Source organism: Nuphar pumila, chromosome 8, assembly GCF_984573655.1.
Source record: "Nuphar pumila chromosome 8, dmNupPumi1.hap1.1, whole genome shotgun sequence".
In the NCBI taxonomy this organism is placed as follows: Eukaryota; Viridiplantae; Streptophyta; class Magnoliopsida; order Nymphaeales; family Nymphaeaceae; genus Nuphar; species Nuphar pumila.
Window position 1 is genome coordinate 112,838,237 of NC_143256.1, and position 27,882 is coordinate 112,866,118.

At 40.5% G+C, this 27,882-nt stretch overlaps 1 protein-coding gene across 1 annotated transcript in view; it reads right to left on the minus strand.

The window, feature by feature from the left end:
- Nucleotides 1-27,882, minus strand: part of LOC149830260 (protein PIN-LIKES 3-like) — a 72,464-nt gene that overhangs the window by 29,631 nt on the left and 14,951 nt on the right. Inside the window, exons 4-6 of the mRNA XM_090016404.1 lie at nt 7,908-8,032; nt 5,569-5,690; nt 5,092-5,343 (exon numbers count right to left, since the gene is read on the minus strand). Coding sequence (XP_089872530.1) covers nt 5,092-5,343; nt 5,569-5,690; nt 7,908-8,032 — 499 coding nt within the window. The remainder of the gene's footprint in view (nt 1-5,091; nt 5,344-5,568; nt 5,691-7,907; nt 8,033-27,882) is intronic.

Below are 27,882 nucleotides of genomic sequence, written 5' to 3' on the forward strand. Positions count from 1 at the left end.
TTTTAAGTAAGATCTATTTGGGTCCTCATTTGGATCCAAATCCAAACAAATTCAGTTTTCCTTCATAGGATCCATTTGAGTCTCAAATGGATCCAAAAACCTTATTTACGCATTGGGATCCAATTGGGTCTCTAAATTGACCCAATATCTTATTTTCATAGTGAAATCCATTTGGGTCTCCAAATGGATCACAAATACTTTTTATTTAGAGGGATCCATTTGGGTCTCCAAATGGATCCAAAACTCACTTTGCTTAGTGGGATCCACTTGGATCTTTCAATGGAGTTCAAAACACTTTCTACATTAGAGAGAGATCCATTTGGGTCTCAAATGGATCCAAATCCCTTCTATATTTGGTTTAAACCCTGATATAGGTCTAAACCCTACCCAAATCCATTTGGGTTGATACGAAGCATAAAATACCTTGTAAAAAGCTTATAAATTCTCTGATTAAACATTAAATAACTCGAATAAATGTTGAAATATTACTGATAATGAATTAACTAATTAATCAACCGATAAGTTTCCAGAAAAGCGTTATTAAACCAGTATAGTTCACAAAAATTTCTTTTTCATTCATTTCGAAATTCTAAAAAATTTGTGGACTTTACATCGTGCCCTCCTTAAAGAAATTTCGTCTGTAAAATTCGATTATAGTTACGCACTAAATAACTCGAGATATTTTGCTTCTTTTGCTTCCTAACTACAAAATTCTCAGTTTGTTCCTACCTAGTTTGACATTTTCTTCGGGGCACCTATGTCATTCATACATGGCTATAATTTATGAGGTATACAAAATTCATGTGGGATCCAATTGATTCTTACTTATTTGGGCAAAATTCACAATTTTATGTGAACACCTACACAAAATCACATTTTCAAAAAGTTTAACTTAACAAGGTATCTTGTACCTACTCTCTATCTTTAAACTGCTCGGTTGTGGTGGCATAGACATGGCCTACCACCTTCTTTTGTTGTTGTTGTTGTTGTGGTTGAGGTTGTTGTTGACCTCTAGGTGTCGTGTTTTGCCCGCCCTGTGCCGACCTATTCGAACATTCCTTGATGAAGTGTCCCTTCTCCTCGCAGCATAGGTAGGTTCCGGTGTCCCAGTAATATTCATCCCTATGATGCTTCTTGCACTTTGGGCATGGCTCTACATATGGTTGCAGTCGAGCAACCCCATCTTGCTGGAATCGAGGTTTCTTGGCAGGTGGTGTACTTCTTTGGCCTGCATCAAACCTTTGAGGCATTTTCTTGTTACCTCCGGTCTCTTGGAACCTACCAGGTTGAGTCATCTTGGAAGACTCCTAATCGTCCTGTAGTATAGTAGTCATCTTGATGGCCTTGTCAGGTTCTGCGACTGGCTGATGAGGACCGTAGTCTTCAGTACATCACGAAGCTCATATACGTATTTCTTGGCAAGGGCTTCATCTATGTTGTAGAGGTATGGGCAATATTTCTCCAAATACTGGAATTTGGTCGTGTACTCAACGATCTTCGTACCGCCTTGCTTGAGATCTAAGAATTCTTGCATCTTGCGATCTCCTGCGAAATGAGAGAAGTAGGTGTCCAGAAACACCTCTGAAAACTGCATCGAGGTGAGCACTTGCAATTCTTCTGGTGTGTGACAAACCTCTCGTACTGTCTCCCACCAGCTCTTGGCATCCTCCTTCAGACAGTAAGCACCAAATATGACTTGTCTATCTTCGAGAACTTTCAGTATCTAGAAAATCTTCTCGATTGCATGGACCCATTCCTCTACGGTGTCTGGGTCCTCTTTTCCTGTGAAGGATGGGAGATCCATATCCATGAATCACTTATAACCCGATCATGGGTTTCCGTTGTTGTTTCTCCCATGATGTCCATTGCCATTGCCATTGCCATTTCTCCCGATATTGACAAGGTCCTGGCAAGTTTGTGTCAAGGTGCCGAGAGCTTCTAGCAGAAAAACTCTCTGCGCGACCTAACCCCGAGGTGGTCGTCTAGCCATCTAGTACAATAAAGAGTTTATAGGTTGCATAAATACCCGTGATATCCCTATTTTAACATCCTGGTTCATAATTGCAAACTTTCAAATTTAAAGTACTAATCACAATGTCAATATATAACAAAAATAGAACTTACTTACGGGGTGATGTTGGTCCGCTGGAGGTGTCACAAGCCAGTATTTATTTCCCGTTTCGATACGAAAGTTGACATTACCAAGGCAGTTCTTTATCCTTACTGAATCATATTTAAGCTATAATACCAATGTTGTCTTTACCAAAGGCAACATAATATCCTTACTGAATCATGTTTATACTCTGATACCAATGTTGTAACACCCCAAGATTTAAAACCCGAAAAAAAAAACAGAAGACGACGATGGCTGGGGTTTTGGAGAGAAAAGAAAATAGAAAAAGGAGGGGGGAAGGGGTCAACAGAAATGTCGGGGTTTGTATGGTGAGGGTGGCAACAGGAGGTGAGGGTGGCAGTAGGAGGTGGTGGTGATGGCAGGGGAATTAGATGGTGGTTGTGAAGTGGTGATGGTGGTTACAAGAGGGAGGGGTTTGTATAGGGAAAAAGAGGGGAGAATAAGAGGGTGAAAAATCAAATTAGGGGCGGAAACTTAGGGATTTTTGGGGGGAAATGAAAATTTCATTTTGGGGTTTTCAAATTTTGAAATCTATACACATTTTTGGATTTTGAAACTTGGTTTTAAGGGTGGGAAAGTGAAAATAAACAAGAGGGGAAAAGGAAATTTTGTTTGTGGTTTTAGGGGGAAATCCAATGAACTTGGATTTGGATTTTCGTGAGACCCATTTGGGTTTCATCAAATCCAAATCACCTACTAATATATATATATATTTATTTATTTAATTAGATTCATTTAGGTCCCCAGTGGATCCAAATCCTATCCATACAAGCAGGATCCGTTTGGGCCATAGGTGGATCTAAACAAATTTTATAGTACACTAGGGAGATCCATATGGATCTTAAGTGAATCCAAATCTTGTTTTTTTAAGTAGGATTTATTTGAATTCTCATTTGGATCCAAATCCATTTTCCCTTCATGGGACCATTTGGGTCTCAAATAGATCTGAAAGCCTTGTTTACGTATTGGGATCCAATTAGGTCTCCAAATGGGCTCAACATCTTATTTTCGTAGTGGGATCCATTTGGGTCTCCAAATGGATCCCAAACTCACTTTGCTTAGTGGGATCCACTTGGATCTTTCAATGGGGGTTCAAAACACTTTCTACATTAGAGGGAGATCCATTTGGGTCTCAAATGGATCTAAATCCCTTCTATGTTTGGTTTAAACCCCGATATGGATGTAAACCCTACCCAAATCCATTTGGGTTGATCCGAAGCATAAAATACCTTGTAAAAACCTCATAAATTCCCCGATTAAACATTAAATAACTCGAATAAATGTCAAAATATTACTAATAATGAATTTACTAATTAATCAACCGATAAGTTTCTAGAAAGGTGTTATTAAACCAAAATTGTTCACAAAAATTCCTTGTTCATTCATTTCGAAATTCTGAAAATTTTGTGGACTTTATAGTTTGGTACAAAATGCCTGTTATGTGCCTGAGATGTTTAACCCAAAACCAAATTGAATATTTCCGCTATGTTAAAAAAAATTGGTCATATTTGTCAGGTTAAAATTTCAGGGCGTTACACTTTTAATTCTTCGGAAACACAAGATTTCAATGTAAATACTTGAATTTTTTCAATCATGAAATTGTAATGTACTTTGGGAAGCTGATTTTTGAAGCTCTTAAAAAGATCTTATGTAATGCAATCAAATGATTTAAAACATGCTTTCAACTAAACAGTCCATGTAGATCATATCCATAGGGCTTGACCTTAAAAAAATCAAATTGTGAAAAAAATGGGACATTTATACTAAAGAGTACAGTATAAGTGTATAACCAAGTGCAGCCAATATTTTCCCAATATATCTAGACACACACACACACACACACACACACACACACATATATATATATAGATATATAGATAGATAGATAGATAGATATATATAGAGAGAGAGAGAGCCAATTCCATGCAATAGCAGGATTAATTCTGGGAGATGACAATAGTGTTGGTCCATGTTGATCTAACTGGGTTAATTGTACCACTCACATGGTTTGCATCTTCCAAATAAGGTTGCATTGATGGATTTATGAATGCCTGATATCCACTCCCTTTATGTAGAGCAATATGGCTACATATTTGCTAATGTTTCATAACAAACAGAACTCATTCAGCATGAAATCATGGAAAGTAAAAGATAATGCATGACATACTTTCAAAAACACAAGGTGTAATAACATAACTGACAAGGTATCAAGCTGATGGCTCCACTTTTTACTTGATTAGCTAATTGAAGTTGGCAACCTAGCCTCATGGAGTCAGCTTAGTAACTGTGGTCAATTTAGAAAGACCAAATATGCACTAAAAAATGTTAAGACATGACACTTTAATGTCTAAGTTTGTTCCATGTTTGACTTGACCAAATAATACTCCAATGTCTAAGACTCTAAGTTGATGTCATAGATCCTTTTTCGTTCAAGTGAGCCTGAGTCTAACTCTATATTTCTGGACAATGGACAAGAACATTACAAAGTTGGGAATGGTCTCAATGCAACAAATTGACAATTAAACTTATATAATGAGAATAGGCTAGATGATGAAATTCTCTCTCGAAATTGTTAAGTAAATCCACCATAACCATTTTCCAGAATGTATGTCTCATCAAACCTAAGTGTGGCGACTCCCTGGGGGCAAGGGGTAAGCCCAAGGAGTTTTATGCTGCCAGGACAATGACTATAAGTACGACAGGCAGAGCCAGCGTGACTAGGTCTCTGATCCTAGGGATGGTTTCTGTGTAAATAAAATAAAAAAATAATGTATGCATGGTACTTATATAAGGATCTGTTTCAAGCAAACTTTCCAAAAAATTGTAACAATATCAGGCTTTTTGACAAAGGACTGTTTCATGATGGAGCATATTTTGTACAACCATATACACCAAGGAAGCTATCAAAAATTAATTTTACATGAACTGACTGCAGCAATGGAAAATAGAAAGCAGACCTGTCTTCCAGCATAACCCTCACATGTAGGCAAAGTGACTGAATGCTTTTCGGGAGAGTACTCCAAAATCTTACTTGATGTAATTAATGCCTCTGTGGAATCTGCTGTGACCATATTTTGATTTACACCATACAATCTAGTATTAGGTTTTGGCCCATCTTTTGTGCTGATTGGTTGATCTTCTACAGTGTTCTCTTGAAAAGACATTTGCATGATATTGTAGACAATTGACCACAAGAAAATTGCCCCTAACTGGACATAGAAAAATAAATACAACTTTAAGTTAAGGTGTCCAGACTACTGGAAAGAATTAAGATACTAGGGTGTCACTAACAAATTGAATAAGTACAGTTGTATATAGAATGCTCGAGACATGTTCACACTTCATGGAGGCACATTTACCTAGAAAATGAATGTGCTCATGTATTTCACTAGCAAAATAAATTGAAACAAGCAGCTTTGTGTTTAACATCATACCGCCATAGATAGTGATACGTATGCTAAACCATATGTTTCACAGACATTGGGATCACCAAAAGGACTGCCTCTTTCTTGACATATTGCTGGTATAATAATGAGAAGTAAGTTCCCCAGATTTCCTGTTGGATCATAGGATAAAATGTAAAAATAAAATATTGAGAGTGAGCCACAATAAAAATGCCGAGAGATAGCCTTTATTTTTTATGGTTCACAGACCAAAATTTCGTTCTTCATGACTCATCCACGAAAGGAAAAAAACTTTCATGGTCACCAAGATTTGCAAGATATATCAAAAATATATTCACCAGACAATACAACCTATCCTTGAAATGACAACCTAATTCTAGGAAGGTTGGACTTTGAGGTGCCTGAAATCATGAAACATCCATCTTGTCATCAGTTTAACCCACACATATCTGTTGGCAGAAAGCAGAAGGAACCAACACATAAACAAGATAACTATTGCCTCTTAAAGGTCATGAAAACAATGAACATTAACATGATCAGTTTGTAATGTAGACATGTTTACATGGGATCAGGAAGCAGAAATTAGTTAACATGATCAGTTTGCCACTTGCACTGATGCTGCTCACATGGCTTAATCACAGAATGCATGTTTAATCAGGAAGTAGAAATTAGTTATTGAATATCTAGGAAGCCTTACAAAAAAAGGATCAAGAAATGATCAAGAAATTTTTTAGGAAAATGATGACTGACAATGACCTCAGATTGGAGAAAGTTACAAAGGTTTTTGTGCCACCTGTAAACTTTGTGTTAATACCATGACTGCCCCTTGACATTGCACGGATAGCAGAACCATAATATTTGAATAAACTCCTACATGTTTTTCTATGGCATCTTATTACTACTCTATGTTATTTGTTCTTACCAATGAAACTAGTAAAAAAAAAATACAAACAAGACACATTATGTAAATCTTATGCAATCTGCAATGTTAAATGAATGGATGCTAGGACTATGCATGCATAAAGTACAGAATTACACATTTTTATGGCACAGTATTGGGCATGCCCACAATAAATAAAGTACCAAATTTATCTAATTATCTTCAAACATTCACGATTAAGAATTATCCATGTAAATGCTGGGGCCTAGATGCTTCAGTTGTTCACGTCAGTGAGTATGCACTCTTCTGAAGTTCACATAATTGATAATTGAGTCATATGACATTTTCAACTATTCATCGATGTCTTCATGTCCCTTGCAAACATTTAGGTGTCACCCAAATTACAACCTCCAATGGCACTCAAATCTGAATTGTGTAAAGAGGCCTGATCTGTTATCAAGTCTCTGCCTAACCTAATTTTCAGCTACAAAAAGCATGCACGTGTGCCTACCTGTATTAGCTTGTACGTCTGTGAGTGCACATGCGTACACATGTATGTACACTGTTTAAATACACATAGCTGAAATATACTTTGATGCCATTCAGATCCCATTCAAATTGACACAAGTTATTTGAACCCAAGTCACTTAATTGAGAAAAAGTCAATTGCTTTAGATCAGTCATGAAGTGCACACTATCCTTTCCATGTACAGTATCCATTTAGTTATTTGGTGCACTTCATACTCATAGAAAATGAATTTAGCAGGTTCTAAATCAAACCTTATGATAGCTTTAATGGAGAAAGTTGACTGTTGAGGGCCTTTCAACAATTAAAAACTAAGTGACGATGAACTATTAAGCCTTTATGGCAATTTAACCCCTTAAATTGAAAGTCCATTGATTTAGGGTTCTTCGTGCAGGCATGTCCTAAGGAATTAAATAGTTTATCCAAATTCTTGGCTAAGTCCATAGACTTGGTTTGGATGTCTTGGAAGGATAAACCTTCAGAATGCTTCCCAAATGTAAATGAATTGCAAGTCACATGCAATCAATGAACTAGAAGGGGTGTGCCGGACCCCCACTTGATTATCTGGGAAAAGAAAAACTTCAACACCAGTCATATTAAACGCACATCATCTTGAGTAAGGTTCAGAATAACATATGCTGGTTTATGCATATAACTTTAATAGTTGCAAACAATTTTAGGACCACAGGCTGCATCCAATTCATGTCAAAGTATGAATTTTAGGAGGGCAAAATTCTGCTAAGTAATAAAGCTTCCAATCTAATGTGAGATATTCATGTCTGATAGATTGTGAAACTTTCTTTATCACGATAAGAGTGAGACAGAACATATGCAGGAGAGACTCCTGAATAGAACCATATGACAATACCTAGGCATTCATGTGTTTCAATCTGCTCGTATTTGCGAATACAAGATTCTACTAGATACAATGCCCATATATAATTATAGAGACATCATACCTACCAGCAGAACAGCATCCCAATACTAAACCCCTCAAGCGGATAGGAGCATTAGTAATATTTACAAGGATCCATCCAAGGAAAATGCCAATAACAAAGGTGAAAAGGATATTCAATGGCATGAACCACCTGAAATAAAATACAAACATGTGAATCATCATCATTATTACTGAGACATACGACAAATTCAGAGAATGCTCAAAGGCCATATGATGAATATCAGAACCATTTATCAAGTTTTGAGCAACATGTGCACTGAGTTCATGAGTTGCTTAGAAGCAAGATTTATACAGATATAAGTGCCTGCATAGTTATAAGTGTATGTTAGCAAATATACATGGCCAGCTTGTCATGATTGTTAAGATGTATGTATATAATATATCTATCTATCTATATATATATATAATGTATATACATTATATGTATATATTCATTTGTCATTGTATTATATATAATGTATATATACATTATATATATTTATTTACCATTGTAATAGGTAAATACCCTCTAGGGGTATTTTCAGCTTTTCCTCTTATTGTAACAGATGCTGTCCACTAGGGACAATTTTGTATTTTTGTTTTTCTTATTTTTCTGTCATTTTTTATATTGTAGGGGCTCTATGGTTATTGAGACCATAGAGTCGTTGGGAGCCCCAATGACTCCTATGGGAGCTCCCAATGGCTTTAAGCCTTGGGCCTTTTTGTATATAAAGGGACTACTTGTCCCCATTTATGTTAATGCTTCTCTTAAGCATTCATGTTCAATAATATCAATATTTTTTTTATTTTGTATTCTTCTCTTAATTTCGTTAATGTCTTGAATGCACTTAGTGCTTGTGTTGTACCTTTGTACTCTTGTATTGTCTCACAAGTATGCAAAATGCATGAAATTGCACATGTACATACATAAGTCCAACTAAGGGACAATACAAAAGAACAAAGACACAACACAAGCACTAAGTGCATTCAAGGCATTAACGAACTAAGGAGAAGAACACAAAATATAAAAAATATTGATATTATTGAGCATGAATGCTTAAGAGAAGCATTAACATAAATGGGGACAAGTAGTCCCTTTATATACAAAAAGGCCCGAGGCTTAAAGCCAATGGGAGCTCCCATAGGAGTCATTAGGAGCTCCCAACGGTCATAAATGAGACTGTTGGGGCTCCCAATGACTCTATGGTCCCAATGACCATAGAGCCCCTATAATAAAGAAAAGGGATGAAAAATAAGAAAAACAAAAATACAAAACTGTCCCTAATGGACAGCATCTATTACAATAAGAGAAAAAGACAAAAATACCCCCAGAGGGTATTTACCTATTACAATGGTAAATAAATATGTATACAATGTATATATAATACAATGACAAATGAATATATATATATATATTATACATACATCTTAACAATGATATATATGTATTTTATCACGTAAGGAAACAAAGTTAGACAAGTGGACATGGATCCACATTCAAGTAAGAACCAAAGAGATAATTTTTAAGAGAAAGGTAGAAGACAATATCTTGCAGCCAAAACCAGCATCTATATTGTGGTGGGGCTGGACGTCCATTCATTGATGCATTTATAATGAATATCATGGCCAAATTACAAGAATACTGATTTGGGGCAGTTAGATAACTAATGCAAGATAAGGAGTAAGAACTCCTGAACAATAGGGAAATTCAGTTTCCTTATACTGGATCCGGATTCATATATGGATCTAGATCCAGATCTAATTCACGTTCCATCACAAAGCAAGTCTTTTCAGTCAATCACAAACAAGATATGTTTTTATGTGCACTTTACATCTTTTCTTCCTTATTCCCTGCTGCTTTTTTCTATTTCTTAGTCTCTTTCTTATTAACACTTTCTAATTTTGTATATCGCACACTGTGCAATATGTTACAAGTTTTCACATTCCTTATGACACAACATAAAAAACAACAACCATAGAGGTCGATAGGGGTATCTTATTTGTTTCATTTATGTTACACCAGATAATATTTCCTCCTCTTCTCTTGCTTGAAGTCTTTTTGTAAAACTCATTAATTTTTATGGGTTCTTTAACAAAAAGAAAAAAACATTTGGATCCGAGTTGGATTCCCCCCCCCCCCTCCCATTAGTCTATTTAAACACCCCCTCAGGGGGGTTTCTTTTAAAAAGAGAACCCCGACGCCTCCTGTCTCTCTGCCTCATCAGAACCTTCACGCCGGAGACCCCGACCTCAAACTCGTCTCACTCTCTCCCCCCCGACGCTCATCCCCCCCTGCCCCCTGTCTCTCACTTTCTCTCTCGTTACGCATCCTCTCGCCGGTAAGTTCTCTCTCTCTCTCTCTCTCTCTCTCTCTCTCTCTCTCTCTCTCTCTCTCTCTCTTTGTAACACCCCAAAATCCCAAACTTGTAAACTTTTTTTTTTTAATTTGAAGCTTTGCAATCAATTCTTTTTCAGAGTTTAAAATGGTAGTTCAACGAAAAATAGTATTTAAAAGAACAAGTCAACGAACCTTGGGCGCATTATAAGCGAACTTTCCTTTACACAATGGATTTGTATCTCCATACAATCATTGAAACCACAAATTCAAAACAAGGTTTTTGATAATTAAAGTTTATACAAAAAAAGGAATTTCAAAAGAAACCCTTATACAAAATTACAAAACGTGGTCTGGAGCGAAACAACAGAGAAAGAGTGGGATCTTGATATCATCACATCATCGCGCCATCGCCTGCCGCATCAACCTAATCATCACCTGCATCCTATAAAATGGGTCAGACTTATGAAAGCCTGGTAAGTGCATAAATAACAAAATTCAAAACAAGACTAATATATGTGTTATTCCTTTCGCGATGTGCAATTTCAGAATAAGTAAAATGAGCATGGTAATCTTGTTTTGATAGTTAACTGACATGAGGGTACGCACAGGATAAACGTAGAAACAACTGAGATTGTTCGGGGGTTTGTTATTCTATGTATTTTGATACCCTGGACAACTAGCTGAATCCGCTTCCAAGGAGACGACCTATAACCGAGAGAGAATTCTTCGGAGGCATAATTAGCAAGGGATGCATCTGAACTTTTACAAAAGCCAATGAGATCTACCACCTAGGATAATATTTGGTAGCCCAGTCCCCTAACTCCAATGACGGTGTACACCGAGTCATTGCTACTCGATGAGCATAGTTGTTAACAACTGTCCATTGAAGTTTTTGTATCATCTCATCATTTCTCTTGACGGAACCAAAGAGACGAATGAGTATGTTAGGTTTTAATTTAACTGACAACATATTCTATATGCTTTGGTCTTTTAAACTAAATCGAGTATTTTGCCTGTGAAATGATCATTTCCATTTAGGTGATTGTTTTTTAATCATGGTGCATTATCGCACTACGAGGTTACCATAAACCTCCAGTCTAGTTATCATAATACTAACATGCCGTGCATATCTGATAGTACCACTACGACGAGAAAGATATTAGTTTCTCAGAAAGAAACCGAGACATCATTTGAAAATTTCAATATCCCGTGCTTTAGGCTGAAAAATATCCGAGTCATTCCGGATACAAAAAAAAAAGAACCTGACATACGTACCACCAAAGGCTACGTAGTCAAGACCTTTTTATTATGTTGGTTCGAGGATAAACTTAGTTGCGAATATACAAACGCAAAACACTTGTTTTGTTTTTCGAGATAGCAAACAATGCGAGCTTGAAATCTCGCATATGAAATCGTTTAAAAATCGAGATTCAGCGAGGATGCGCAAATCTACTTCTTTAAATACATACTAGCGTAATTTAAAGTAGGCAAGAGTACGCAAAACTGCATACTTTATAAAATTATATATGTATATAGAATACATATATAGTAAAGCATAAGCCTGGACATATTACAGTGCGGTGGCAAAGTAAATGACATAAAGCAAGGCCCGACGTGTGAAACCACACATCAAGCTAAATAAATTGCATAAGCGATGCCCAATGTATGAAACTGTATATCAGGCTAAATAAATTGCATAAGCAGGAGCCTATGCACATTATAGCGCGGCGGCAAAGTAAATGACATAAAGCAGGGATCGATGTATGAAACCACACATCGACCTAAATAAATTACAAAAATCTGGAGCATGTGCATATTACAGCGCGATGGCAAAGTAAATGACATATTTTAAAATGAACAAGAATACACAAAATTGCATCCTTGAGTTAAAAGCATATATATATATAAAACATAAATATAATATGTATAAGTTAGAAGTATTCCGACATTGTTCTCATATGCAACTTTCCCCTACCTCGGAGATGGTCCGAATCTTGGACGATTCTGAGCGTAGGTTCTTAAAAGATCGTGCTTCGGTAAGCATATCTCATTTGTTGTGCCGGTGTGGAGCGCTAAAAAGGATTCTATTGTGTTGCATAAGGAATGATGTTAAAACCTTATTTTAGAGGACGAGATGACAATTGCGTCGTAGGGGTCAAACTTGAACCAAGTTCGAGTCGACCGGACCGAGTCAAACTCGGTACAAGAAATCAAGTTGGCTTTGCTAGCAAGCCGAGCCGAGCGTAACGAGGCATAAGAAGTTGGTTCGGCAGGGAACCAAATTGACTAGGTTTGACCGAGCTGAACTCGGTTTGACCTAATCAGACTTGGTATCGAAAAAGATGGATTGAGCTGAGTTCGGCTTGGCTGAGCCAAGTAAGAGGCAACCCTAAGTTGCCACTTGATTGATCCGGGTTCAAGCCAAGAGGGGGGTAAAGCACGACCGAGCTGGGCTCAGTTTACCCTATCAGGGCTCAGCTTGATTGAGCGGGGTGAGATAGGGGATGGCCCTATCGGGGCTCAACTTGGCTGAGCGGGGAAAGGGGAGTACCAAGGGGTTGCGACAGGGGAATCGACACCCCCTGTCGGCAGTCCCAGTATGGTAGCAGCAACAGCAGCAGCCTACGGTTGCTGTTGAGAAAGAAAGAGGAAAAGGGAAAGGGTGCTCGGCAGCCCGTGACATAGGGGAAAACAACAAGGAGACGAGAGAGGGCAGGAGGGGTGCCGGCAACCAGTGAGTGAGAAAGAGGCGGAGGGTGCGTCCTCCTGCCGAAAAATAGAGAGAGAAGAGCGCAGAGAGCAACAATCGTTTAGTGAAATAGTGTTTAGTAAATTTCTAAAAATGCCTGATTGAACAAAAAATACAAAGAAAATGAAGTATGGAGAAAATTAGCACACAAATCTGGGAAATTGAAAGAAAAAGAACATTAAGGAGAAATTTGAGTAGCTGTGTGGGTACCAAAAGAATGGAATGCGAGAGAACCAACTAACATCTTTTTTTTGCCGATCCATTTCCCTACAGATCATGGACTTACCACTTGGTCCCCAATGGCTAGCAAATATATATATATATATATATATATATAGATAGATAGATAGATAGATAGATAGTTGTGCAACCGTTAGGTGCACAACTACCAACGAAATCATATTGGTCGTCCATCGCGGCCTTGATGGACGACCAACACAAAAAACACTGAGAATAGACTTTTTTTGCTTTTTAGGCTTTAGCAGCGCTTTCAGAGTACCGCTAAAGGTCCTAGTTCCGTTGGGACCTTTAGCGGCACTCAAAAACATTGTTAAGACTATCGAGTTTTTTTGCGTTTTTTGCATTGGCCGTCCATCAAGGCCGCGATGGACGGCCAATATGATTGCACTGGTAGCTGCACACCTAAGGGTTGCACATCTACCACTTTTTCTATATATATATATATATATATATATATTGAATTATTCTTTTCCGTGGGGAATTATCTTGAATATTCCCATTTCTTTTGGTACTCATAACTACTATAATTTTTTCCTTAATGTTCTTTGCTTTCAATTTTTCATTTGTACCTCATTTTCTTTTTATTTTTTATCCAGTCAGACCTTTTTTAGAAATTCACTAAACATTATTCAGATAGTGTTAACCTTCATATCCTTAATATTATGTATATAGCTTGATAATTTGAGATAATCACATATTTTTAAGAAAATAATAATCATAGATTAATGAAATCAAGAAATCAAGAAATTAGAAATGAATATATCAGAAAGCACCTAGGATCAGACCAATAAAAGATAAAATAAGTGAATGTTGTTTAGGATGGTTTAGATAGGTTGACCTATTACAACTCTTGTGAGAAAGGTTGACATGATACAAGTAGAAGCAACTAGGAAAAGAGAAAGACCATTGGATACTTAGAAAGAGGCATTAAGAGGTGACATGAAGGATTGTAAAGTGACCAAAGTTGTAGCTCTAGATAGACAAAAATGAAAAAATAGGACTCACAAAGCCGACCCCATGTAGTTGGAATAAGGCTCGATGATGATATATATATACTCTGTCCTTACGCTATTATCTATTGCATAGTTGGAAAACTCAACAAATCAACTCGTGACTCGCCCGAGTTGGCTCGGATCAGTCCCTAACTGGGCCAAAAAAATCTGTATAATTCGATTAGGAACTAAACTCGGCCGGGTCAGCATTTTGACTGGACCGAGTCAACCAAGACTCGGCCGAGTCGACTGAGTTGATCATTGACTCAACCAAGGTGTCAAAAAAATGAATCGGTTCAAAGAACTTTTTGAAAATTAAAACAGCTAATAAAAGCATTATCAGTTTCCAAAACAAGATTTTGGAAAGGGTTCTATACTTAACACTTTCCAAAGTAGGATTTTGGAAAGTCATTTTGTACTCTTCGTGAGTAAATTATTGGTATTGATGGGGGCAAAAGAGAGAGAGAGAACTAAATGATAATATTTATATTAAAATTGATATTAAAGTGAGATTTTAATGCATCTTACATAACTCACATGCAGTTAATTGTCCAGTTTTTCAAAATCTCATGTTTAAAATATAAATATCAAAATGAAACAGTGATATTTATATATTAGCAAATATATTATGATATTTTCAATTTAAAACAGTGACTTAAATATCATTTTTTTACAATATTTTGAAAATATCTCTGTTACTTATTACTATAATATTTTTTTTAAATGTTATATGTATTGTATTATATAATAAATGCACTTATATTTTTCTTTTTAAAGTTTTTGTGTTATAAATTATATATTTATTAATTATTAACACAAAAACAGTGATAACTCAAGTCGCGCTTCCAAAACGCGTGGGGAAGCGTCCCCTTTTTTTAGGAAGCGTGTTTCCCTTTTATGGGAAGCGTGCTTCCCCTTCGCTTCCCTCTTTTTCATTTTTTTTATTTTTTATTTTTATTTTTTTTTCGCTTCCCCCTCGCTTCCTAGGTCGCTTCCGAGACGGTTCATGATTCGCTTCTAAGTCGTCCCACGCTTCCCACTTCCTAAATTTTTGAAAGTGCCTCGCTTCCCGTATCGCTTCCTGCTTCCTCGACTGGCAACCATGGTTCTAATTGACCGATCAAAAGATTCCAAAAAAGTTAAAACACAAATCTCAATGGACTAAAAGAGTATCTCAAAAGATCAAAGCCAAAACAGAGCCAATAGATGAATAAAGAAGGGTTTGCCAGCAATGAGGAAAGGAGGGTCCTAATTTAAAAACACTAGATAAAAGAAAAAGAATGATTGTCAGTTGAATGTCATAAAACTTGAATATAAGCATAAAAGCGTCAAAAAAAGGGAAGAACATACAATAAAATGTTATGCATGAGTAGTCATATACAAATATAGAAAGTCATAAAGAAAAATAATAGGAAATTGAGGAAAGGCTTGGAGGAGGCAGTACCTAGGAACCATATAATGCATGAAGTGTCCATCCTCAGGGCAAGAAATATATAACTAAAAGGAGTGAGGATGTAACTTCTTTATACAGAGTGCAGGCAATATTATACCATATGACACAACTAATGCATTAAACTATATATTGATTTTGATAAATTTTAGACAAACACAAAACAATGATATGCATGGATACATAATTCTCAATTTCTTTAAATACCCAATTTATATATTTTAAAGGCAAGATACATATGTGTTATATCTATCTATCTACCTATATATGTGTGTGTGCATGTTTGTGTGTGTGTGTATTTATGTATCTATGTATGTATGTATATAGATACTATCACCTATATCGCCAATATTTTGAAAATATCATGATATCAAGTCAGCCGATATTGTCTGCAATTTATCGAGATATTTTCAAAATATTGCCAATACCTAAAATGCTGTAATAATATCACAATATTTTTGGGAAAATCTCATTTTTTCATAATTTAAGCATAACTTTTCTTGTTTTTTGTTTCTTTTATATTTTAAAACCTTCTAAAACTTATTTCTTTATTTTTTTGCAAGAAAAATCATGCAAAACTATTATTTTATTATATTTTTGTTTATTATTTATATTTTTTTCAATATTTGTAAACTCCCAAGATTTTCTTGAGATTTTGAAAAACTCTTTGAGAAATACCCTTACCGAGAAAATACCTTGAATGATATAGGTGGCTATGATATAGATGTACTGGTTATGTTGATGCTATCCCAATCGTACAACATGGTCCAAATTTTAGGGACTGATTTTTGGATCATGCTTTTCTATGAAAAAAAATGATTTTATGAGCCGAGAAATATCAAAAAATGTGGGCTGTTGTTTTTTCAAGGCTTATAAAATCATGCCTACATGTCATAATGGGATGAATCAAGAGCTGATTTCCACTAACCAAACCATGCAGATTACATCTGTAAGGTTAGTTTCATGAGAAACAACAAAAAACAAAGGAAAAACAAAAAACTCATTCAGACATCATGGCAATTTGACTATCTACACACAAACACCCATATATACATATGTGTGTGTGTTGGGGGGGGGATGTTAGAAAACAAAGGGTTCGATAATGAACCCATAAATGCACACTTAAAGTGCAAATACACAAACCCACTAAAAGGCAACCAAAAGCACATAAAGTGTACTGTGTAACACCCCAAAAATCTAGGACTTGAAACTTTTAGAATAGTTTAGAAAACTTTGAAATCATACAATAATCAGAGTTTAAATAATACTTCAGCGGAAAATGATATTTTTAAAACCACAAGTCAATGGACTTTGAGCGCATTACAGCGTAAACTTTCCTTTGTCAAATCCTGCACAACCATTGAAATCAAATGGTTTAGAAATGGAGTTTCAATAATTGAGAATTCGTTTGTTGAAACCAAGAAGAAGCTTACTAAAACAATTTTATTAACTCACGGTTTAATAAAAGAGAAATTTTGAAACACACTTTATACCAAATTTACCAACATGTCCTCAGGAGCGAAACGTCAGGGAAAGAGCTCTATCTTGATCTCATCACGCCATCGTGCCATCGCAGACTGTATTACCTATCCATTACCTACCCATAAAATGGGTCAGTTTCGCTAAAAACTGGTAGGTGCACAGACATGACAATATTAAACATAATTAAGCAGAATAATTTAATATGTCAAGTAGACAGGCAATTAAATAGCAATTCGCTTTCAGCAGTGTCATGGAGAAAACTATCATGAGCACGATGCTAGAATTTTTACAAGCATTTTACTAACACAAGTAGGCTAACTATTACAAGCAAAGAACTTCATAATAAATTTAACTAGCAACATACAATGCTACATCAACCACACACGCAATTCCATAAGTATTGAACTTGTTACACACTATAACTTTCATATGGGCATAACTCAACAAATTGTGTAATCAGATTTAAATTATGTTTCGATATTAACTGGCCAGGCGGGTACGCGTAAGGCACGAAACAAAGAAACAATCGAGACCAGTCCAGGGGTTTATTATGCTATGTGTTTTAGATAACCCGGATGGCTGACTGAGTCCGCTCCTAAGGGGATAGCCAGTGACCAAGAGAGTAAATCCCCAAAGGCATAGGTGGTCTGTGGATGCATCCAACTGTAAGCTACCATTTGTAGCCCATTTCCCCTAACTCCGATGACTGGGGAATCCGAGTCTTTTGCCCGTAACTGCCATTAAAGGACCTGTCCATCGGAGTTTTGTACCATCCGTCCTCTCTCTTGACGAACCATGTCGAACGAGCACGACGGGGGTTTCTTAACCGCCGCCCCGTTCTATATGCTCTGGTCTTTCGACCCACTCGAGCATCTTGCCTGTGAAGGCGAAACCATCACCATTATGTGTGTTATACGCGCCATTGCACGTTCGAGGTAAACATGGACCCCTCATCCTACTCATCGTAATACACAACGTACATGTTCAAAAGTACAATCACGATGAGAGGGGAATGGATTTCTCATATAAAATCCCCAACACATCTGCTTTGTAAAAGTACACAGTACAATAATTCAATTTCATATTTGTCATGCTCTAGTCCTTTAGACCCTCACGAGCATCTTGCCTGTTAGGCGATCATCAACATTACATGATTTCAATAAGGTGCCAAAACACGTTTCGAGGTTACCATATACCTCTCAACCGATCATCATAACACCAACATGACGTACCTGTCCAAAGGTACGGCCATACCTATTAAAAGATACAACTACGATAAACGGGGGAAACGGTTTCTCAAAAGAAACCCCAACATTTATCCTTTATAAGAGAAGTGAGATAATAATTATTTTGTTTCATAAGATCAAGTCTTTTAATTTATATTAACACAATGGCATGTTGTACGATACGAGATTTGCCCCGAATCACTCTTTTGAAGTGACGATACACATTACATGCAGGAGATCATTGCGAGTCTAGCTTCCGTTCTCCAAAGACACGGCAATTTGAGAGACTTACTTGATATATATTGAAACTCCCAAAACCTTTGAGCTTGCTTTGCAAGGTTGCACCCTTGATAAGTTGTGACCCTTTTCAGGGTTTCTGAATCATATTAAAATATCACATTATAGTTGTAAAACATTTTATTCGCAAGTATTGTCTTGAAAAAACTTAGTCGCACTTTCGCAACTTGCAAGACTTCCAATTTTCGCCTTTGCAAAACGGTGCATCTGAAAACTGGATTTGCATAAGGAATCCTTTTAAAAGGAACTGTTGTGCACAAGCGCAACTCGCATCCTTCAAAAATTAGCAAAGACAGGATATATAGAAGGCTGCATCGACTTGTATACCATAACTACGAGCATGAGAACATTATAGCGTGATAGCAAAGTACTAAGCAATACTCGACATGCAAAATCGCACATTGAGCGAAAGGAGTATAAGCAAACCGCACGAGGTATAAATTTGTACATCGATTGAATACCTAAACAAGCAAGTAACTATGCAAACAAGGCATGAGGTACGAAACCATACATCAGTCACATATCTAAGCAAGCATGTAAATGTGCAAGTAAGGAACACGGTACGAATCCATATCTCAACCAATAAGCGTGCAAGCAAGTAAATATGCAAGGCAGATAAGTACAGGAAGGAAATAAAGTATGACTTAGGCATATCTAGCATGACTGTTTTAGTTATTTCAACTTAATTCAGTTCATATACTGCCCTTTTTGCACAACTTTCCCCTACCTTGAGGGTTTCAGGGTTGCACGCATCATTGAACATAGTAATGTACATCTCGAGCCGCGGGATGCGAGGGTGCTTCGTCGTACAAATCTGTGAAGAACAAATAAATAGCAACTCGAATAAGAAAAAGAAGGGGCTTGGTGGACTCGGTTGTGATCCTGATCCAACCCGACATTAAACAAGGGATGTCGGTCCGCTAGGGCACTTGGCGGTGACAGAAGGTGGTAGGGGCCTGGCCCTCCACCCATCTTCCGACATCACGGACAGAGGCAAAGGGCTAGGTTGTTGCCTGCCAGAAGTCAGAAAACTGCAGAGCTTAGATCCTGCGAATAGTTGGAAGTCATAGGAGGTAGTAAGGGTTCAACCCCTATCGACCCACCGAAAGGACTCAGTCGGCAGGGACTCAGCCCCTGTCGATCTGCCAGAGAGTGAGTGGCAGGGGCAAAACCCACTGTCGAAAGGGGGTGCATGGCAGGGGTCGAGGCCCCTGCTCGCTAGAAACATCAAACGACAGGGGCCGAGGCCCCTGCCTGGCGAAACAACAAACGGCAGAGGTCTCGGCCCCTGCCTGCCAAAACAACAAACGGCAGGGGCCTAGGCCCCTGCCTAACAAAAGAAATAAATGGCAGGGGCCGAGGCCCCTACCTCACAGAAACAACAAATGGCAGGGACTTGGGTCCCTGCCTGACAATATTGGACGACAGGGGCCTCGGCCCCTGCAAAACAAAGAATGGCAGGGGCTTCAGTCCCTGCCAGACAAAATGGAAACTGGCAGGGGCCTCGGCCCCTGCCTGACGAAACGAAAAAATGGCAGGGCCCCGACCCCTGCCTGACGGAACAGCGGCGAAACAAGGGCGAAGGTGCGGCAAGGGGGGTGTCTGTAATAAGCAAAAAAAAAAAAAAATGAATCAGGTCGTATCCAGTTTTGGACCCGACCCGGATCAAAAGGGGGGACAGGCGGTCGGGCACCCCGACCGTCTCTCCCGTGCCTCTTAAGGTCGAGGGAAGGGAGGTGAGGGAGGTTCACGAACCCCCCTCCTCACTGTCTCTCTCCCTAACCGCCTCTCGATCTCTCTCGTCTCTGCACCCTCTGGAGGCCCCTGTCGACCCGACGTCAACGCCGCCGCCACCTGCGACAGCCTCCGATGCCGACGCTGCCATCGTCGACGACCACCAGGTACGCCCCCTTTTCCTTGCAGTCTCCTCTCTGCTCCCTTTGTCACGGCAGGGGAGGGGTCGAGCCCCTCCTCCCTGCCTCCTGTTACGGCAGAGGAGGGGTTCGACCCCCTCCTCTCTGCTCCCTTTGTCACGGCAGGGGAGGGGCCGAGCCCCTCCTCCCTGCCTCCTGTTACGGCAGAGGAGGAGTTCGGCCCCCTCCTCTCTGTGCCCTCTGTCAAGGCAGGGGAGGGGCCGAGCCCCTCCTCCCTGCCTCCTGTTACGGCAGAGGAGGGGTTCGGCCCCCTCCTCTCTGTGCCCTCTGTCAAGGCAGGGGAGGGGCCGAGCCCTTCCTCCCTGCCTCCTGTTATGGCAGAGGAGGGGCTCGGCCCCCTCCTCTCTGTCCCCTCTGTCACGGCAGGGGAGGGGCCGAGCCCCTCCTCTCTGCTCCCTTTTAGGCAGGGGAGGGGCTGAGCCCCCTCCCTGCCCTTTCGTTTGGCAGGGGAGGGGCTGAGCCCCCTCCCTGCTTCGTGATACGGTAGGGGAGGGGTTGAGCCCCCTCCCTGCTCTTTGTTTTGACGGGGGAGGGGGTTGAGCCCCTCCCTGCTCTTTGTTACGGCAAGGGAGGGGGCCGAGCCCTCCCTGTGCCTCTTTTCTCGTTAGGCAGGGGCATCGCCCCTGCCTTCGCTGTTTTTCGGCAGGCCGGGGCAAGCCCCCTCGCCTCGGTTTTCATTGGCGTCGGGCGGGCCTCCGTTCGTTGTTGAAAGGCAACGTGCGGCCTCCTGTTTCCCCCTTAGTGACTCGCAGGGAAGGGCCTCGCTTCCTTGCTCTCTTGGCTGGCAGGGCGAAGCCTCCCTCGTTGTCTTCTTCGGGCAAGGGTGCGACCCCCTGCCTCCCCGTTGTTCGCTGACAACATGTCAGCAGGGGCTCATGGCCCTGTCCCTGCTCCTTGCGCTTATAGCAGGTGCACATGTGCACAATGCCCCTGCCTTTGCTTCCCTTACGTCAGGATGGTGATAGTGCCCCTGACTTTCTATTTTGGTATTAGCTTGCTAAGATCGTTACTTTTGCAGCTCGTACGACGGATCCTGCTCACGCTCCGCGACCCGAGCCGCCAATCGCGTACATCCGCGGATGACAGCAAGCTTGCAACTTTCAAAGGTAGAGGAAGATTGCACATAAGACTTGGACAATTGAATTGAGTTCAATTAACTAAAAAGGACAATTAAATAAATATATATGCATATATATATATATCATATATATTTATACGAGTACACATTTAACTCAAGGACGTAGTTTCGCGATCCTTGTCCTTTACTTTGCCGTTGCGCATCGCGCACAGGTTTTGTGTTGCACTCCTGTTTACAGTTTCTTTACTTTGCCGTTACGCATCGTGCAAAGGTTCTGCGTTGCACTCCTGCTTACAGTCTTTACTTGTCGTCGCGCGTTGTGCGAGGGTTTGCGTTGCACTTCTGCTTACCGCCTTTACTTTGCCGTTGCGCCTAGGCTCTTGCTTTTGCATATGTGTTGGTATTGCCTTGCTTTTGCAGATGACGTGCAGGTTCTTGCTCTTTGCGTATGCCTTAAAGGCATCCTCGTGGAGGATGCAAGAGACATCTATCACTCACTCTTGCGACAAGAGTTCAGTTGGGAGCTGGCGATACATCCTCGTCTGAGGAGAGGGATACCTCACAAGGATCCTGGCTCTTCGTGCGTGCAGTCCTGCAGAGTCGACTTGAGGTTTCAGGGAGCTGCGCAAAAGCATCAAAGACTGCTCCAAATCGAAGCATTTGGAAGGATGTGACTGACTGGTTCTGCTCGCCTTTTTGGCATATCTCGGGTGATCCCGAATTGGAGGTTCAAGCGAACTTCTTAGCGGGTGTTCTATTGAGAGACCTGTATCCCGTCTATCGAGGCCGGTATCGAGTCATGCGAGACATGTAGATACCCCGATAGCGGATGTGATTCGAGATAATCACATGCATCACGTTGGCACAAGGTACTGCTGTTTCAAAAGATAGAGTAAAGTTGATAAACTTTACATCTTTGTGAAACACTCATGTTAAGGCTTCTATTGAGGAGCTATACCCCCTTCATCCTAGAGTACTTGTAGTCGTGCACGACACGTCTAGTACTGCGATGATCGGATGAGACGGTCGTGCGACCTCGAACAACGCTAAATGCAAAATGCTGTAATCACATAAATGGCCTCACATTCGCCTTCACAGGCAAGATGCTCGAGTGGTTTAAATACCACAGCATAGAATGGGTCGTTAGTTAAGCAACCCCTAACGCACCCGTTCGCTTCTGGTTGTCTGTCAAGGGAGAGGACAGATCAGTAAAAAAACTCTAATGGACAGGTTGTTAACAACCACCCCACGGGCAAAGATCTGGCCTCCCCAGTCATTGGAGTTAGGGGATAGGGGCTACACAAGTTAGCTCAACACTTCTGCAGAAGTTGGATGCATCCGTGGCACTGCTTTTCAGCATCTGGGGAATCCTCTCTCGACTAATGTCGTCCCCTTTGGAGCGGACTCAACTAGCTATTCGGGTTATCGAAAATACATAGAATAACAGACGCCCGAACTAGTCTCAGTTGTTTCTATGTTTTGCCTGCGCGTACCCGCAGGCCAGTAATTATCAAAACATAAGGTCTGTTCACACTGGTCATGGGTCGTGAGATTCGCTTGCACTACGGATTCGCTTGCACTACGGATTCACTTGCACTACTGATTCACTTGCACTACTGATTCGCTTGCACTACTAATTCGCTTGCTTGCTCGATAGTTCAGTATGCTACTCATTGAACTGTGCACGCCTGTCAAGGCATTACTCTAGTTGGTTAAACTGCTTACGCAGTTCTTTGCGGAGTAATAAGGAGTTTCTCATGCTAGTTAAATGCTTATAATAATAGCATTATACCAGTTGCTACATATTAGCATGTGACTTGCTTTATCCCTTGGTCGAACTGTTTGGTGCTTATTGTAGCGTAACACTTGTTGGCTTGCATCTCTTATGATTGATGTGATTGCATACAGCTCGTAATCTACGAACTGGTGGCAACTAGGATTGATGTGGCCGCTTGTCTTATAAGCTGCTTACGTATTGTGATATAATTGTTGCCGTAGGATTGCTTATGAATGGCTTGTGATGTAATGGTTTATGCCTTACGGTTAATTTAATTACTTGTTCATGGACTGAGCCATTTTATGGTAATTATATGTTTTACGAGCATTGTTATGAGTGTTTGTCTTATTCAGTTGTTTTGTTTGGCTGACGGGTAGAGTTAGTTACCCTTCGCCCATAGAATCAACTGAATTGCCATATCTGCGCGTTCTCATGTGTCGTTTACACATGCTTTGAGGGCCTATTTGAGGATTGCAATATTCCTCGTGGCAATCATACGATGCGTAGGATTATATGCTTCTGCGCGGAGTGATACAATGCATATTGCTGATATACATGCTTGTGCCCATATTGTGGCTACTGACCTCGAGAGCAGTCAACTGTTCGGAGCAGTCGATTGTATATATGCGTGTATCACCGAGTAGGGTGTTTGTCGAGCACCTGATCTCCAAAGGATTATCTGCGAGGGCGTGTATGATCAAGACCAGGTACCCGACTAGAGTGGTAGATTCTCTGTGAGGATGTACACTGTCCACGAACGGGTAGCCGCAAAAACGGTGAACTCCTATGAGGAAGTGTATGGTCCAAGACCAGGTATACCATCTAGGGCGGAATTCCTTGTGAGGTTATACATGTCCCAGACCAAGTGATCCGTGCGTTGATCTTGTTGTTCGTATTAGTGGCTATCGACCCCAAGAGGGGTCATTTATGTTGATGCGTGTATCGCAATGATTTTCATTGGATATGGCATCTGTTGGGGACCGGTTTCCCAAAGGTTTCGCTGTGAGGTTATACTTTTCCCAGAACGGGTGACCCGGCTAGACGGAGAGATTCTCTGTGAGGATGTACACTGTCCACGAACGGGTAGCTGCAAAGACGGTAAACTCGTGTGAGGAAGTGTAGGGTCCAAGATCAGGTATACCCTCTAGGGCGGTAATTCCTTGTCCGGTCGTATATCTCTCGGACCGAACGATCCGACGTGGATCTTGTGTTTTCGCTTACCATAAAAAGTTATGGTGAGCTGTGACGATCTTCTGAGATTGTTTGTGATAGCCAACTATGAATTCATAGTTTCGGTTTTCTGTTTTAACATGATTACGTGCATGACTCAGAAGTGAGAATCAGATCGTTAGTGATTTGAGTTAGTGATCATGTTTTGGACCTTCTACGGAAGGGTGAGCTTCTCTGAGAAAGTATGACGCCTTAGTGCGTCATAACCGGTGACGGTTAGCCGCGTAAGACTTTGAGAGATGAGGATAGATTAAGGTTGTTCAGGACAATGCGTTTGTTAGAAGTAGTGAGCGACAAACGATGTCCTGATGGTGATTAGATGCGAAGACCTCGTTCTAGGAACGAGGACAAGCTTGTTGCGTAGTAGTTCTCAACTTACGATCAAATGGATCGTATGCTGCATTGGTCAGTTGCACTGCTTACTTGCTTTGAACTGCTTACTTGCGTTGAACTGCTTACTGTTTGCACTACTTACGCATTTGCACTGCCTACTCGCTTGCACTACTTACTCGCTCGCACGCCTTATTCGCTTGTACTGCTTACGTGTTTGCACTATTCACCTGCTTGCATTGCTTACCTGTTTAACTGCATATCTGCTTTAAACTGCATAGCCTACTAAATTAAATGTACTTAATTCAGTTCCTTGTAGTCTCTCTTGTGCACCTACTAGTTTTTCGCGAAACTAACCCATTCTATGGGTACAGGTGTTTATTAGGTACACTACGGGCGATTGCAAGATGGCTTCAAGACTTCTTCTTCCTGCTCTTAGCTCGCGTCCTGGACGCTTGGGGTTCGTATCGGATTTCTCTTAGGATGTCCGAATCTTGTCAGTTTTGGTTCTTTTAGCTAACGTGCCCAAAGTTGTCAGCTTGCCTTATGATTTATCAAAGACAAATCTTCCGCTGATTTCATAAACAAACTCTGAAGGAAAGAGATATTTCTAGTCTCTTGCCTGTTTTCTGAAAAGGGTTCGCAAGTTTGAAATTTGGGGCGTTACAGTGTCAGTCCCCTGCCACCCTTCAGGTAGGCATAGAGGGAAAAAGGAGGGCACGACACAGGCGGTATGTCGTCTGTCGGCCTCTCGGCAAGCCCTCAAGGAGAGGGAAAGAAGGGAGGAGGGGTGCCGCAGGGGTGACTGGCCCCCTGCAGGCTCACCTGCAACCTCAAGAGAGAGGGGGAGGCGACAGGGGCCCCGTAGGCCACCTGTCGGGCCTCCGATGGGCACAGGCGAGGCGGGAGGGCGCGACAGGGGCCGTGCGTCGCCTGTCGGCCTCCCGACGAGGTGACAGAAAGGGGGGTGAGGAGGAGAAGAAGGAGGTGAAGAGGGAGGGCATGACAGGGGCCATCGGCCTCCTGACGTGCCTTCCGGCGAGATGACAGAGAGAGAGGTGAAGGGGGTGGAGACGACGTACCTGGAAGGGGCGGATCGCCGGCGATGGTCGCAGCGGCGGCGGCGATCGAACCAGCAGGAGGAGGCGTCGGTAGGTTTGTCGGCGAGGTTGTCGCCTGCAAGGAACGAGAAGGGGGGCGGGGCATCGATCCTCCCCTCCCGCAACGCTCTTAAAGAGCTCGGGGAGGGCGACAAAAGGGGAAACCCCGATGGGTTTCCCTTAACGGGTCGAAGGCGTGGTGAGGGGGGGGGGGTGCGGCGCACAGGAAAAAGGGTTTTCTCAAAACCCTTTCTCTTGTGTTGGGTTTTTTTTAAAAAACCCTAATGACGATGGGCCCGGGCCGGCCCGGGTCCGATAAATTTTTTTTTTTTTTAAATGCGGGTTTTACATCCTACCCCTCTTAAAAGAATTTCGTCCACGAAATATCATTAAAAGATTATCTCCAACAATCTGGTTCTTAGTTAATTGTTGTTAATGAGGATACACTATATGTGTGAGTGATCTGAAACACGTATGCTATTAAAGTAATCAGGATAGCACATAATAAATTCCTGAGAAAGGTTCGAAGCCAACAACTCGATCGAACAAAATGTGGGTAATTTTGTTAATAATTTATGTCTTCGCAAGAGTTTATACGGAGTCACAAAAAGGGTTTGGCAGAAGACTGTAAGAATTTTTTTTTTTCACCTTCTACTCGATTCGATACGAATGAAGAGACACAACAAGACATTGCTCTAGTTTGTTTACGTTCCTTGAATGGGAGTTTCTATACTTTATCATAATCAAGTTGTCGTTCGTTACCCTTACTATTTCTAAGGGTCTCTATGTCCGGAATAGCCTCAACTTATCCTCATATCTCAAGGCCTTGCGCGGCCAGTTGTCCTATCTTCGCTTAAGTTATCATTCTTAGAATGGCCCTAACTTTCATACAAGACAAAAACATAACCTCATATCAAGACCTAGAATCAACAAGGATCTGATTCTCTAATTTAAAACCAGTATATAACCATGCTACAATAGAAAGCCAAATTTAAAGATTCATAACTGACTATATCAAATGCTCTCAGAAGAGCATCAAAACACACCATAATTCTCTACGAAATCAAAATCTACAAGTTCCACGTTGGATCACCTGGTCTGGGAAATGTACCACCTCACAAGGAATTACCGCCCTAGATGGTTTACCTGGTCTTGGACAAATATACTTCCTCACAGGAATTCGCCGTCTTTGCGGCTACCCGATCTTGGACAGTGTACTTCCTCACAGAGATTCACCACTCTAGTCGGATTACCTGATCTTGATCATACATGCCCTCGCAGAGAATCCTTTGCGGACAAGGTCCTCAACAGGTACCGAAATCAATGATACATGCATCAAAACAAATGACCACTCTCAGAGTCGATAGCCACCAATAATGGGCACAAGCATATATATCCTCAATGAGCATCACATTACTTCATATGGCACATACATCAAAAATCACACATTTCACCAATAAGGTTCCATACTTTCAAAATTTGAGGTCACATGCATTTCAATCATATCATACAAAAGCATATTATCCTATGCATTATATCATTGCCACCAGGAGCATTTCATTATCCAAATCTAACCTCAAAGCATGAGTTTTATACCATGTGATCTGGTATATAACAAGGATCCACTAAACCTCAAGATACGTAACTTCTACGCGGTTCAAGTTATGCACACAGAATTCAAATTCTATATGCATCAAAGACATCCAAATCATGGCACCATCATATGCATATATATTTTTACCTCAAAGCACATCGCATTCGACCATATTAGTGTGAAA